General features: G+C 40.3%; 2 protein-coding genes across 5 annotated transcripts in view; one reads left to right on the forward strand and one right to left on the reverse strand.

Moving 5' to 3' along the window:
• mgme1 (mitochondrial genome maintenance exonuclease 1) overlaps positions 1–16,273 on the reverse strand; it is a 183,936-nt gene that overhangs the window by 34,000 nt on the left and 133,663 nt on the right. The window contains exon 1 of one of the 3 annotated variants that reach the window (XM_043696340.2): positions 1,880–1,910. The exons of the other annotated variants lie outside the window; for them this stretch is intronic. The gene's annotated coding sequence lies outside the window, so the exon portion shown is untranslated. Of the gene's footprint in view, positions 1–1,879; positions 1,911–16,273 lie in introns of those variants that run through there. 3 annotated transcript variants of the gene reach the window in all.
• The window catches only part of snx5 (sorting nexin 5), a 49,544-nt gene continuing 35,516 nt past the window's right edge, over positions 2,246–16,273 (forward strand). The window contains exons 1-3 of one of the 2 annotated variants that reach the window (XM_043696339.2): positions 2,246–2,290; positions 2,382–2,430; positions 12,040–12,138. In XM_043696339.2, coding sequence (XP_043552274.2) covers positions 2,392–2,430; positions 12,040–12,138 — 138 coding nt within the window. In that variant the 5' untranslated portion in view covers positions 2,246–2,290; positions 2,382–2,391. Of the gene's footprint in view, positions 2,291–2,312; positions 2,431–12,039; positions 12,139–16,273 lie in introns of those variants that run through there. The other variant, XM_087991533.1, reaches the window with a different exon arrangement.

Below are 16,273 nucleotides of genomic sequence, written 5' to 3' on the forward strand. Positions count from 1 at the left end.
CTGTTCAGAGATGCTATAACACATCTCTGGAGCAGATAGGACTTATACCTGAGCCTCATGGTGTAGTTATGGACACTACCATTGCATATCAAGATCCCTCGAGGAATGTTCTAAGATAATTTCTCTCTAATGTAGTAATTGACTCCCTGATTAGCGCTGTGACACCACCTCCTCTTTTGTACCCTATCATCTCATGTGACCATGCTATGCCCAGAATATTGACCTGCCAGTCTTGTCCCTCCCTCAACCAGGACTGTGATAGAAGTGATATATCTCCATGCAATAATCAACACTCAACTCACTTGCAAGATTCCTTGCATTAAAATAAATACCATTCAGACTTGCCATGGTCCCTTGTGCCTTCACTGGGCTTGCATTACATTTTAAATTGACTTGGTTCATCTAAACTCATCCACGCTTCACACTCTACTGTACCTCCATTCTACATCCCATACCCCTAACAAATTAATTTCAACTTTCACCAACTGCACTAACAAACCTGACAGCAAGGATGTTGGTCTCATTCTGGTTCGGCCTTATACAGGTCCTACCTTTCCCAGAAGCAAATCCAGTGATCTAGGAATCTGAAGCCCTCCGTCCTACTCCAACTGTTCAGCCACGCATACGAGCATGCGACACCATAAATCATTCGAAGATTATAATCATTGAAGTCCTGTATTTTAATCTGCTAATTTCTTGCTGCAGGACCTCATCCATCTTTCTACCCATGTCACTGGTCCCAACATGAATCGCAATCAGGCTGGGGCTGTTTTCCCTGGAGTGTCGGAGGCTGAGGGGTGACCTTATAGAGGTTTACAAAATTATGAGGGGCATGGATAGGATTAATAGACAGTCTTTTCCCTGGGGTCAGGGAGTCCAGAACTAGAGGGCATAGGTTTAGGGTGAGAGGGGATATAAAAGAGACCTAAGGGGCAACTTTTTCACGCAGGGGATAGTACATGTATGGAATGAGCTGCCAGAGGATGTGGTGGAGGCTGGTACAATTGCAACATTTAAGAGGCATTTGGATGGGTATATGAATAGGAAAGGTTTGGAGGGATACGGGCCGGGTGCTGGCAGGTGGAACTAGATTGGGTTGGGATATCTGGTCAGCATGGACGGGTTGGACTGAAGGGTCTGTTTCCATGCTGTACACCTCTATGACTCTTGATGTTCCTAGAAGCTTGTGTCCAGGATGCAGGAAAGCAAAGATAAATTTGAGACAATTCTGGAAAATCTGGGGACAACTGGCCATCCTGTCTACTCCATCGAACTAGGTAGTGCAGAACCAGGGTAGGCTATTTGAACCAAAGGTGAGACTTGTGTTTCATCCAGACAGTAGTGTGTGCCTATGGAATTCTCTGCCACAGTTGAATGTATAAGTTAGATATAGTTCTTAGAACAACGACTATCGAAGGGTATAGCAGAGAAAGTGAGAACATGGTATTAAGTTGGGTGATCAGCCATAAACATATTAAATACTGGAATAGGCTCGAAGAGCCGAACTGCCTACTCCTGCTCCTATTTTCTATCTAACTGCCGATGTTCCATACACCTTTATAGGTTTAAGCAACAAATATCTGTTGATTTGGGAAGTTCTAAATGACCTTTAGTATCCACTATCTAGTTTTTTTGGAAGATAAAGAGTTTCAGATTCCCACTCCATTAATGGGGGAAGGAAAGTGCTTTCTAATTTAACCTAATTTCCTAATTACACACCCCCCAACCCCATATAGACCCTCCCGATTGATCAGCACGGCCCACCAACACACAAAATAGCAGCAGCCTGGGCTCAAAACGGATGCTTCTTTCCTGATAGCAACGGAACGACAAGATCAACACATTAACCACAAGCCCGAATAAATGTAAACGGACTTACTGCCCAACGGCTCCCGCCGCCGATGCACGGTCAACCCGCGCTACGAGCTGAGAACGCGATCAGGAAGCGGCCCCTATTGGGAATTGTAGTTCAGCTCTCCGCTACACGGGGCAAGACGACTGGTCAAAGGCACTACAACTCCCAAAATACATAGCGAAGCGAGGGCAAGCTCCTGCGCTGGCGCAGTCCGATGCTCTCAGAACTTGCAGCGTGCGCCATGAAGCAACGGGCACGCGCGGATCGCTGCGATTTGCCGTAGCTTGGTCCCGCCCCTACCAACTGTTGACGGACATTGATCTAGACCAATGAAACTCCGGAATTATGCGAGGGGGCGGAAAGCTGTTTCACCATTAGGAAGGCAGCAAAGGCGGGGCTGTTGAGCTGACAAGAGTGTGGCTGCTGGTGGTTGAGGTCGGTGGGATTGAGTTGAGTTTTTAGATACGAGCTATTAAGGAAAGAGAAGTTTGTCGTTCGTTTCAATGTTTAATGTTTTCTTTTGCAGACGAATAGCAATGTCGGACAGACCTGTTGACCTGGGTGAGGGCAATAAGGTGAGGTGTGGTTTGAGAAGCAGTCTCTTGGCTGTTTCCTGTTTGTTCATAAACAAATGCCTTCAAGGTCTCTACAGCAATTTTGGGGATTTTATATAATTTGCTCTTAGTCCCAAATGATTATAGTTTAAATATGCTGCAACTGTATATCTCTGAGTATGGGTCATGATAGTTTTAATGGAAAGTTATTGCATTTCTACTTTTGTCTGTAGGTCTGCTTTTTAAAAACTGGTAACAATCTTTATGGTAGTTATGATGTATTTTAAAGTTCGTTATTGATTATTAACAAATATCTATTTCAAACTCTTGCTCCAATTTTGATACTTCATTGCCCTGTAGCTTGACTACTTTTTGGCTTTACTTTCTGTCACTTTGCCACATCCCTTTTTTTTTCCAATTCAAAATAGTTATCCTATTTTGCAACAGTGACTCGATTTTTGAAGAGCACTGTATGTGGCTGTAAAGTGCTTTTGGACACCGAGTTTCTGAAAAAATGTTTTTATGTGGTGCCTCTTCATGATCAAGGTACATCCCAAAATAGAGTTGTTATTCTTGAAGTAACTCTTCATCTGTAACTTTGTAGCCATACAAAAAACCCTTCTAAGAGGAAAATCAAATGCTTAGCAAGACTTAAACTTTGAAAATGACTTTTTTTTTTCTAATCAACCTAGAGATGTTGCATATCTCTGGAGCAAGTGGGACTTGAACCTGGACTTCCAGTGTTTCCAATGCACACTACCAATGTGCCACAAGATAGTCTCTGACTTCTCTGCATTCATGAGTAGAGCATGGTTGTGCCTAATTCTTTTGACTTTCCCTTGACTGTAGATTGTAACTAAAATAGAGTTGTTTAAGACTGTCTACTTATTTGACAACTTAAACATTTTTAGGTATTCAGGGTAGTCGGGTATAAATAGACCTTAGAACAGCTATTGAATATTCTGAAAGAAAATCATGGAATGATATAGCATGGGAAGTTATTTGACTTTTTGGCATGGTTAGTAAATTAGTCCCATATATCTCTTTTTGCTTTTACTAGAGAACCCTGGAAGTTATTTTTGCTTTAAATATTAATTCAGCTTCCCTTGAAAGGTACCAATGCATCTGCTTCCACTGTCCTTTTCTGGCTGAGTTTAATTTTAAGTTTCTTGTTCTTTTGCCAACCACCTCAAATCTATGTCCTCCAGTTACTGAGCTACTGCAAACAAGTTCTACTTAGCTTTTTGAACACTTGTCCTCTTAAACCTCTCTGCTATATTGAGAACAACCTCAGTATCACCATGTAACTGAAGTCCCTTGTCACGGTACCATTCCAATAAGTTTATTCTCCCTTTCTTCAGCCTGACTTCCTTCCTAATGTGCCCATAATTGAATAACTTTTCAGCTAAAAGGTAGCCAGAATTTTATAAAGGACTAAAATAACTTACACACTTGTGTTCTGTAGCTTTTTATAATCTAAGAATATTATGCTTTCTTAAAAATACTTGGCTACACAATCTGTAATTCCATTGTAACATCAATATAATAAAAAAGAATTCCTTCACAGAAGCATTACTAAAGGACTATGTGCTACTGAGCCACGTAAGCTATTGGCTCACATGACCAAGGCTCTGTCAAAGAGGCTTTAAGGAATATCATGATAGAGGAAAGCAAAATTATAGGAAGGAAATTCCAGAGATTGGAGCTTACGCAGTTGAAAACACAACCAGCACTGGAGCAAAATCTGAGACACCCAAGGCCAGAAATAAATGAGTGCAGATATCTTGCAGAGTCTTCTGGATAAAGGAGGTTTCAGCGATGGAAGAACTTGAAAATTTGAGGGGGAATTTCATAAGAGGTTTCATGACTGTGGGCCACATGGGCTGAAGGGTTGGATGAGATCAAGTTTACTGAGGGTCGAATGTGATAATGTGACAGCAAAGGCACTGACAATTTCAGCAATAGATAAAATAAGGGCTCAATTCAGGTCAGTGGATGTAGCTGGTTGTACTGATGCCATGAACATGTAGTCAGACGTTCAAACGAGTTAATAAGGCACCAGGATGCTAAGCTGAAGCCCAGACCTTTTGCTTAGGTAGATGTGAAATGATCCTGTTTTGCTATTTTAAACAAGAACAAGGTAATTCTTTTGTGCCTTGGCCAATATTCATCCCTCTTTAATAAAGCAGTTATTGAATTGAATTGAATTGAATTGAATTTATTGTCACATGTACAGAGGCACAGTGAAATGCTTTGTCTTGCAAGGAATACAGGTAGATCAGAGATACCTAACTAATAGGTAAACAGAGGCAAAAGTAAAAACACAGGTACAGGTGAATGTTAAGAGTTTGAGACAGAGATTTACAGCATGGAAACAGACCCTTCAGTCCAACTCGTCCATGCCGGCCAGATATCCCAACTCAATCAAGTCCCACCTGCCAACACCTGGCCCATATCCCTCCAAACCCTTCCTATTCATATACCCATCCAGATGCCTTTTAAATGTTGCAATTGTACGAGCCTTCACCACTTCCTCTGTCCGCACATTCCATATATGTACCACATTCTGCGTGAAAAAGTTGTCCCTTAGGTCTCTTTCCATGGGATGGGACTCCCCCACCCCAGAGAAAAGACTTTGTCTATTTATCCTATCCATGACCCTCATGTTCATGATTTTATAAACCTCTATCCATTCAGTATCCTAACAACAGTAGGATAGAAACTCTTTCGAAACTGGCTGATGCATGTGTTCAGATTTCTGTACCTTCTCCCCGATGGTAGAGGTTGTAGAAAAACATTGCCAGGGTGGGAGCTTTGAGAATGTGGGCGGCTTTTCCTTGTCAACGGACCTGGCAAATGGATTCTATTAATGGGAGGTTGGCCTTTGTGATTTGCCCGGGCCGAGTTCAGCACACTCTGTAACCGTCTCTGATCTTGAATGATACAGTTGCCATACCAGGTAGTGATACATCCAGACAGAATGCTTTCAATGGCGCACCTAAAAAAAAGTTGGCTAAGGTATTCGCCATCATGCCAGCTTTCCTCAGCTGCCTGTGGAAGAAGAGACGTTGGGCCTTTGTAACCAGTGCGTCCACATGAAGAGTCCAAGAAAACTTGTGGATGACCACTCCCAAGATCTTGACACTTTCCACCCGTTCTGCCTCTGTGCTGTTCATGTGTAGGGGGCATGAGTAACATCTCACTGAAAGTCAGTACAGTTAATGAGTTCCTTGATTTTGCTGGCATTGAGAGCTAGGTTGTTCTCAGTGCACCATTTTTCCAGGTCTTCCACCTCCCATCTGTAGTCTGTTTTGTCGCCATCTGACATTCAACAGACTATGGTGGTGTCATCAGTGAATTTGTAAATGGTATTAGTCTGGTATTTGGCGATGCAGTCAAGGGTGTACAGTGGGGGGGGGGTTGAGTATGGACCCCAGGGGGGCTCAGTGTTGAGTGTTAGTCAGAATGAAATATTGTCCCCAACTTTCACTGTGGCCTGTGGGTCAGGAAACTGAGGAACCAGTTGCAGAGAGTGGGGCTTATAATTGCATAGTTATTATCCAATTGCAATGTTTCGTACATTGAAATAGTGGTTACACTTCTTCCAAAGTACTTAACTGGCTGTAAGGCATTTTGAAATGTCTGATTGTGAAAAATTTAAATATAAAGTGTAAATGCTGCCTAACTTTGAAGATTGTAAGTAGGCTGTCGGGGAGATGGATAAAGCCAGTATTGTTGGAATGAAGTGAGGTTCAAAACATTGGAGCCTTTTACTTCCAATATTTCTTTGGAGGAAATTCCTGCTCATCCAGTAATGGATTTAGATGAGCAGTCTGATAATTTAGCAAGTGTGAAGTTGAGAGAGGTGGTTGTGGAATAAAGCTCAAGAAATGAGGGCTAAGGAGAGATCCTTGGGGACAGCAGTTTGGAAGCAAAAGGAATTTCCATTGTATGTGGAATTCTGGTCCCAATTTTGATTTATAAAAACGGTGAGGGTAATCTCAACCATGCTAAAAGCTGCTGAGGAGTTGGGAAGGGAGAGAGTGGATACAGTCAAGCCACAATCACAAGGTGTCACTGAGAGTTTGGCAAGATGAATTTCATACCGTGGCAGGGATACAAAATGGTGTCTCAGGAAAGATGGAAATAAATGTTATCAACTCCCAAATTTTCAAGGATTTCAGCGGAAGGAAGGTTGAAGATAGTTATGGTTGAAGGACATTGGGTTCAAAGGTTGTGTGGGCATTTATGGGGAGGGGTGATCGATTTAGAGACAAGGCCAGTATCTAAAATGTGAAAATTGTTTAGAATGTTGTTGTTCATGGGGACTACGAGGATATGTAGAGTAATTTGCAAGTTAAGGGGAATAGGTTTAAGGGAGTGGGTTGGAGTGGTGTGGAGCACTAGAAGACATTTGGTCTAGTGGAGAGGGAGGAACAGCAAAGAAGCTGATTGTCAAAACAAACTTACTGACAAATGTGTGCTTCCTGTGTTTAATGAATTTACTACAAAGATTTATTTGTTTACCCAAGATTTGCTACTCCTGAAACCCCTTTTATAATTCTACCATTTAGTTTATATTGCCCCATCTATTCTGCCAAAATGTCATTCAACACTTTTAAATTTAAATTTGTCTGCCTATTTGTGTTATTTCCCTGAAGTCTGTTACTATGCTAGTCATTATTTACTTCACTTTGGGTTTTATGGTATCTGAATTGAAGTTACTCTGTATACCAAGTCCAGGTCAGTAATATTGATCAAAAAGAACAGCAGCCCTCATCCCGTGAAATGCCAATGTAATTTCCCTCCTTCTGAAAAATAACGGTTCATCATTATCTCATTTGGTGTCCACTCTGTCACTACCCCTTTAATTTCTTGAGCTTTTAATTTTGCAGAATGATTTGTGGCACTTGTATTTTATTTTCAATCAAGAGTCCATTGCTCTACTCTGCTTTATCCAATTTTGCTGGGATTTCATTAATTAGCCCATAGTTTTCCACATGCCAATTAGTTTTGTCCTGGGATTTTGTCGTTGTCTGTGCAATGGAAATGTTTTCATAGTCTGGGCTGTAGTTCCTTGGTTTATCCCTTGTCTAGGGGGAATAGTCAGACTTTAATATCTAAAGTGTTCAATCCTCTAACACTAACCACCATTCTAAAGAGGGGTGGAAAACTATTCTAAAGTAATGATAGAACTGTTCCCCAATGCCTCAGCTCGCAAATGGATGCCACACGTGAGGAAAATTCCAGGTTCACTCACGGGCATGTGTTAACTTCTCTCTTGGCTTACAGCCAAATAGCCAAGACTGACTAGAAGGAATGAGTCTTTCAAGGTGTCTGCTCCAGGTCATTATCAAGCATCCTCTTGCTGAAAAAGTAGATGTTGGTGAAAGACAGGATTGGTTTTATGTCGGAGCTCAAAATGAATTGGAGAGAAGGATCCTGAGCAGAGTTTAGAATGTTTAGCTTGCTGTAGTCTGGAGTGGTTGAGGTACTCGGGATAGATTCCTTTAAAGGGGAACTGCAAACCTTGAAAAAGGTTTTGCATTTTTTAAAGAAAAGCTTTCTCATTTTTTTTCCCCCTCAAGATTACGGTTTGTTTCCTGTGTTAAAGAAACTCTGGCACAACTTTCAGTCATCAACAAGTTGTGTGCAACTGTATTTGATCATGCTGACATTATTGTTGTGGATTACTGACAGGCAAGCATTTGGTGTTGTAATTATAATTAAATCCATCTCTTTTGCAATCTCTATAACTTAATTCCCATATTTAAAGTGGGTTGGCATTTATTGTCATGGTTTGTATATTAATATTAGTGTCTAATCTATTTATCTTCTAGGAAGCTGTGCAAACTTCCAATATTGTGTGAAATTTACATGAAGAATAGGGTGTTGTTTTTAAAGACTGATGCTTAGTAACCTCCAATAATTTTTTTTTGAGTCAGTCATAGAGATTTACAGCACAGAAACAGACCCTTCAGTCCAACTTTTCCTTGCCGACCAGATATCCCAACCCAATCTAGTCCCACCTGCCAGCACCTGGCCCATGTCCTTCCTATTCATATGCCTTTTAAATGTCGCAATCTTACTAGCCTCCACCACTTCCTCTGGCAGCTCATTCCATACACGTGAAAACGTTGCGTGAAAACGTTGCCCCTTAGGTCTCTTTTATATCTTTCCCCTCTCACCCTAAACCTATGCCCTCGAGTTCTGGACTCTGCCAGAAAGGACTTTGTCTGTTTATCCTACCTGTGCCCCTCATGATTTTATAAACCTCTGAATTAAACTCTGTCTGCTACTTCTAAGCCCATTGGCCAATCTGGTCAAGACCTGATTGTAATCTGAGGTTCCCTGTTCAGGTTATTTAAATTGCTGTTCAGTGTCAGAGTTATGATAGACTGAGCCACATTAATAGGTTAACCATCATGCATCTGCTCCAAAGTCTGTGAGGCTCCCAATAGTTCCTATGTCTCTGTAATAATGCATTGGGTTCTGGCATTGAGAATAGAACAATGACAGTTGCAGCGAACATGCAGCTGTAAAGACTTGTTGCTTGATAGCAACGCTCTTCAAAATAGTAAAATGACTGTTGTTGGGGCTCAGTTTGGTCTAGGAACAAACTGGAGTGGGATCAATGGGAATTGACTTGTTCAAATTATTAATAGCCAGTGAGTTTTTGTGGTGATTTCTCTGCTTCTATGGGAGTCCTAACTTGTAGTGTGCATTGAAAAGAGCAGTTTCTTTGCAGCAAGTGACATGCTCTTACAAGTGTTTTATACAGCTTCTCTAGGAGATCCATAGATGATATGTACTGACAGAATCTCATAACATGAGGTGAGGTGGGAGTCACGCAGATGCTTTGGCTTTCTTCTGTGGTGTAAGCATTCCATGACAGGAGCAATAAATGTTGACCATGGCTCCAGGAGCAATGTCCCTCTTAGTACCAGCAAATGTTTTGCCTAACTGAAAGGTCTGAGTTTAAATTCTCCTCTGAAAGATGGTTACTCAGCAATATTTGCATTGCTCATGCGTCAGCTTGGATTTTGTGAAATAATAAGACCATTTCAAAGAGACATTGGCCCACCTATAAGGAAAATAATCTTCAGTTTTATTAATTTAAAACTAAAAATCACTCTTTTATCATTTATCTAATTTATGTATTGATATAAAGTTTTCTTTGAAACCAATAATCGTACTATTGCATCTTTACACCAAACATCATGTATTCTTGGCAGATTAAATTTGCACTCATCTGACCACTGTCAGTGGGTGGGGAAGTAAAATGGGATTGTGCTATAAGATTACTTGATTTAATAACTTCACTCTTACTACAAGAGTTTTATTAACAGTGCATTATAGAAATTTATTTTGTCCCATTTCCCCCCTCAGTCGAAGCAAAACACTCCGAGAAAGGGAGAGAGAACGATCGTTCATGTGCACAGGGGCATGAGTTCTCGGTCTTCTCTGGAATAGCAGTTTCTTAATGAATTATTTTGTCATTGTTACAGGGAGGAGCATCCAGATAAGGCAACATAGATATTGATTGGGTGATCATTAAAATCAATGAGCATCAACAGTAAAGATTAAGCCATCTGCTGTTACACAATGTCCTTAACCTTAATTGGCTTCAAGTAATGGATACTTTTCACCTTGTTAAACTGACATTACATACTAAATTCTTCTAATATTCTTAAATGGCTCTACATAATGAATGCTTTTCCACCTTGTTAACCCGATATACTTGCCTCCAGCACCCCATTGTTAACTACAAGTTCTTATCTGATGAGTCATGTTCAGCTGAACCTTTTGTTTCACAAAACCCATAGCTTAGCTTTTTCCCTACCTGCTCATATCCGATACACATTCTCCATTTGATTAATCTAATTCTGACTACTTATTTAACTTTCTGACTTTTTTCCTGTACATTATAAGTATGGCAGGATACTTGTTTTGAAATATTGTAAACCAAAGATAATTGTTTCAAAAGTGTGAAATGCTGAAATCGTTTAGTATGCCAGCCAATATCTACAGAGTGAGTAACAATTAATGATTCAGTTCAATGACCTTTTATCAAACTGGCCACCATCAGCAATGAACCATGTTTAAACAAAAACAGAATTGGGTAAAGGGGCCATGAAAAGAATAAAAAAATGTCTGGTAGGATGAAGGGTCAAAGTGATGAACCAATTGTATAAAATCTTTTCTCGTTATGAAGCCTGGTCTTAAATGAAAGAGAATTGGAAGCACAGAAGTAATGTGGTAGGAAGGAGACCAGAATCACACGCAATATTCTGACAGTGGCCTAACCAATGTCCTGTACAGCCACAACATGACCTCCCAACTTCTGTACTCTGAACAATAAAGGAAAGCATACTGAATGCCGCCTTCACTATCCTATTGACCTGTGACTACTCTCAATTGTCAATCAGGACTGAAGCTGCAGAGCCTTGAACTGATCCATTGACTGTGGTGTTGCTTAACAATCCAGTTCAGTACCACCATACTATTTCTATTAAGCAGATTTGTAGGACTTGGTTTAGTGTCACCCGGCTGGTATTGTTTTCTAAAGACTAGTGCACTCATGTGATCTGCATTGATCCATGGTAGATCTCCTGGCTTGATGGTTATTCTTCAGGTCAGGTAGCATCCAAGGAGCAGGAGAATTGACGTTTCGGGCATGAGCCCTTCTTCAGAAAGGGCTGCTGCTCCTTGGATGCTGCCTGACCTGCTGCACTTTTCCAGCAACACATTTTCAGCTCTGATCTCCAGCATCTGCAGTCTTCACTTTCTCCTGGTTATGCTTCAGCCAAGCAATGTTCGGCATAAGGTTACTGACTCATCAGTTGAGGAAAGATGGTAGGTGAAAATAAGCTTGAGATCTTGTCTGTGATTGAACTGATTTCTGGAAGCTCTCTGAAGTCTGGACTCAACATTGAGGGCTTTCAGGGCCACTCCCTTCTTACTCTTTACCTCAGTGCCCCCGTCTCTGGTATGTCTGTCCTGCCTGTGGACAGGACATAACCAGGGTAGGTAGCAGATGTGTCTGGGATGTTGGCTGTAAGGTTTGATTTTCTAAGTATGTCAGACTGTTGCTGGACTAGAGTGTAGGATAGCTCTTCCAATTTTGGCACAAGTTCACAAATCTCTCATGGAGGCAAAGCAGCAGCCAACTGTCACACAGCAAGAATTTCCAAACAACAATGTGATAGTGACCAGATTTTCTTTTAAAAATGGCAATTGGGGATCTATATTAGCCTCAAGACATCAGGGAGAGCTCCCTTTGCTCTTTCAGTTGTGGCTCAGATCTTTTTGCATCCATCTGAGAGAGCAGACAAGGCTTCAGTGTGACTTCTCCAATACAGGACAATGGCTCTGGAAGTTAAATACAATGAGAGTAATTCTCACTGCCTGTGCCTGGTATTCGAATTATGATATCCAATTTTTTTTAATGATATTGGGAAGTCAACTTTGCCATGGCAGAAAGTAATTCTCTATATTGCTTTCTATTTGAAAGGTGCTAAGATATCAAATTACTATTTGTAATTCTCATCAGGCCTCATGTAAAATTCTACATTACACTATACTGTCTTGCATCGAGTGTAGAAGTAAGTGTCTACTTTTTGCTTTCAGCTCGCTTCAGTCTCCATGGAGACAGAGCCCTCCATATTGGTTGATATTCCTGATGCTCTGAGTGAGAGAGAGAAGGTTAAATTCACAGTTCACACCAAGGTAAGTCCCCTCCTTCATGTGTACACAAAGTATAAAAATGTCTAACTTCCATTAAAGCCATTCTAAACAAAATGAGATAAAAATAATTGACTGGAATAGGTGCTTAGAACTTTCAAAAGTGAATCTTAGAAATGTCATTAGAGAAAAGAATTTGCAATATATTAAATACCAACTGTTTACCATCCTATGATACTTAGGTGGATGGAGAAAAATGGTTCTGTGTTAATTAGTAAAACTTTTAATAACTTGATCAGCAAAGCTGTCTGAATGTATGATTTATTTCTATGAATCTGTTTTCCCATCAAAACTGAGCCATCAGTTGGAAAAAAGCAACATTTTGAAAAACTCAGACAGCATCTGTAATTGGTGGGGGAAAATTACAGATTTAAGGTGAGCGGGGGAGAGAATTTGTTCTTGCTTACTAAGTACCAACTAAACAGGCTATACAGCTGTGAACCTATCATTCTTTCTGGAGAAAGACACAGGGCTGCTAATAAACTCCATTGTTTAAGGCCTGAAAATTTCCAGGGGATTACAGATCAGCCAGTTTAACATTGCTGGGGAACAAAAAAGGAATCATTACGTAGGCAGGCAATAGAACAACTGGAAAGAGGAAGTATAATAATGGATAGTCAGAATTGATTTCAAAGGGGAAAATTCTGCTTAACTAACCTTACTGAACATTTTGAAGTGTGAGTGGCAATGCAGTAGATACATTTTGTCTGGATTTTCAAAAGGCCTTTGATAAGGTCATTCATAATAGCCTAACGAATGATTTGGGAAATATGGAATCTGAGATTGGAGGTAATGTCTCTAATTGATGTCAAGACAAAACTGAGAAGCGATAAATGGTAATTATTCAGTGATTAGAAAGTTCAGTGCTGGGACCACTGCTGTTTTTAAAACTTGGATTAATAATTTTAGAATTTGGAATCAAAACTCAATTTATGTTTACAAATGATGAAATTGGAGGAATAGCTGATACTGAGAAAGGTTGCAACAAATCAGAGCATTACTAAAATAAGGTTCAATAGATAATTTGAGTTAATGTATTTTGTGAATTCAGTAATTACAAGGTGCAAGTCTAGCTGCAGTAGAACAACAAATCTGCAAATAAAAATACAGTATTCACTAAAGGTTGTGCTACAGGTTAGCAAGCAAGGTCTTAAAGTTAAATACTGCAAACGTCAACCCATGTTTGTGTCCTTGAGTCTAGTTTTTGCATGTTAGCATAAGTTGAACCCCACTTTTAGTAACAAAATGCTTACATTAGACATCTCAATTTTTCACACCAAAATGCATATTTTACTTAGCAGTACTTTAACAACTGAGGTTATTGTTTTGGATGCCAATAAAAATGAAAGTGACACTATTTTGTACTATTTATTCAATAAACTGTCAACAATTTAATATGAATGACTGTTATGGTTTTTGTCATGGTTTTTAAAATCCCTACATTGTGCCTTTATGCATTCTGCATATAAGCTGACTGCCATTTTGTTTTCTTTGAGGACAAGCTGCATGCTGATCCCCAAGATAGAGTCCTAGAAATGTACAACATGGAAACAGACCCTTTGGTCCAACACGTCCTTACCGACCAGATATTCCAACCCAATCTAGTCCCACCTGCCAGCACCTGGTCTATATCCCTCCAAACCCATCTAAATGTCTTTGAACTTTGTCAAATGCCTTACTGAAGTCCATATAGATCACATCTACTGCTCTGCCCTCGTCAATCCTCTTTGTTACTACTTCAAAAAACTCAGTCAAGTTTGTGAGACATGGTTTCCCACGCACAAAGCCATGTTGACTATCCCGAATCAGTCCTTGCCTTTCCAAATACACGTACATCCTGTCCCTCAGGATTCCCTCCAATAACTTGCCCACCACTGACGTCAGGCTCACTGGTCTATAGTTCTCTGACTTGTCCTTGCCACCTTTCTTAAACAGTGGCACCCACGTTAGCCAACCTTCAGTCTCCTGGCACCTCAACTATGACTATCGATAAGATAAATATCTCAGCAAGAGGCCCAGCAATCACTTCCCTAGCTTCCCACAGAGTTCTAATTCTGAGAATATACTTTGAAATGTAGGGAAGGTCAGCGAAACTTGTATAGAGCATCATTTATGCCAGAGGGAATGCATTGTGTTTTTGATGTCATCTTGAGGCTCTGGAGATGGCACAGAGAAGATTGGCTGGAGCAGTACCAGAAATGAATAGGTATGTATCAAGAAACATTGACAAGCTGGATTTGTTCTTTCAAAGGCAGAGGGAAGACCTAGTGGAGGTCTGTCACATTATAGATGCAGAATATCTACTCTTATATGGAAAAGCATTGCAAAAGACAATTGATATAAGATGGTTACCAAGGAATTACGGTATGGAATTCATGAAACCTCTTTATACAAAGAGGTAGCAATCTGTAACTGTTAGTGAGTAGTTGAAGCAAAAATACAGTTTTAACATTTTAAAGGAAAGTTAGGTCATCTGTGGGATAAAGGAATAGAGAATAATGAGGAAAAAGGGGGAGTGTATTCAAGTGAAGCATAAACTCTGAAATAGGTTCAGCCAAATGTCGCGTTTCTTTGTTCTACATAAGCCGTTATGCAAGCAACCGAGCTCCGCTGATATTCGGGCTTTGTACCATTGCAGAAATCTCATTTAGCCTTAATGGGTAAATAACATATCTTCCATTAGACTATGTTCTGATAGAAGAGTGGACCAGCTAACTTACTGTAAGCACTATCAACAGACAGCTGTAATCTGTGGAAACTATAAATAGGTTTTTGACTTCATGACATTGCTGCCATGTGATTGCTGCATCATATTCAATGAACCTGTACGCACTGTTTCAGTTCCTTCAAAAAGTATTAATTATCAAATGTATCAACAGTGTGTACTTTACTAATAGACTAGTAATCTCAATTATCAGCTCTATTGCTTTGCTTGCATTTCCGAACTTTCTGCATACCAGAAAGGGTTATGAATTACACTTTCTCATCAATATACTCAAACATTGAGTAGGCTTAATAAATATGCAACGGTTTTCTTATTTCTTATTAAAAGTATCCTTACAACGTTCTGACTCTAACCTATCTTGTCAAATACTCTTGACTTAATCTGTTTCTGTTTTTTTTCTGTGCTTTATGGAGCTTTTTGTTTGTCTCTAGCTCAATTAATGTCTTTACTAAATTATTTCTCTCCTAAATTAGGTCTCTCTTACTATTAAGAAAAGAATCTAAGGCACTGCTTTCTCTGCTTTTATGATCACAAAATTCGACCCACCTAAAAATAACATTGAGAGTTCTGTTTTTGTCCTGTTATAATCATCTGAATTTCTTAATGGTCATTTTTGCATAATAAACTGAGTCAGAAGTTGGTGCCACAGTCATTTTAGTTTTTGGGGGTGGCTGGGAGAAGTTGCCTTGATTGTTCATTTTGCACGCTTCCCTTTATTTGCTAGTTCTTATCTCAAATCTCAAGTGCAGATATTGAACAAACCCTTCCTTGAAGATAAGTGCTTTCAGCTGTACTGATAAAAGCAGTAGATCAAGGCATACAGCTCATTAGTAGTGATGTGCAAAATGTTGACGAGGGAAAAACTGTAAATGTTGTAAATGGCTTGAAAGGAAGTGTTTTTGAAACGCTCTTTGTGGTTTATCTTGATATTTGAAAAAAGATTCTGAGCATTAACATTTTGGGAGATAAATGTTTCTGATAACTGGTGAATGGAAATATTCAGATATTCACAGTGACAAATCATAATGACCACTTCAAGAGATAGACACGAGCTGCAATTTAGGGTACCTTCCATTGTCCACTACTTCCTGGGAACTGACCATCCAGAACCTCAATACCTCAGGGGATCTCCCATCCACCGCCTCCAACCTCATAGTCCCACTACCCCGCACCGCCCGTTTCTACCTCCTGCCCAAAATCCACAAACCTGACTGTCCCGGCCGACCCATTGTCTCAGCCTGCTCCTGCCCCACCGAACTCATCTCTGCATACCTCGACACGGTCCTATCCCCTTTAGTCCAAGAACTCCCCACCTACGTTCGGGACACCACCCACGCCCTCCAGCTCCTCCATGATTTTCGCTTCCCCGGTCCTCAACGCCTTATCTTCACCATG

Source organism: Chiloscyllium plagiosum, unplaced genomic scaffold, assembly GCF_037043375.1.
Source record: "Chiloscyllium plagiosum isolate Xiang-an unplaced genomic scaffold, Cpla_swu_hap1 HiC_scaffold_10, whole genome shotgun sequence".
Taxonomy (NCBI): Eukaryota; Metazoa; Chordata; class Chondrichthyes; order Orectolobiformes; family Hemiscylliidae; genus Chiloscyllium; species Chiloscyllium plagiosum.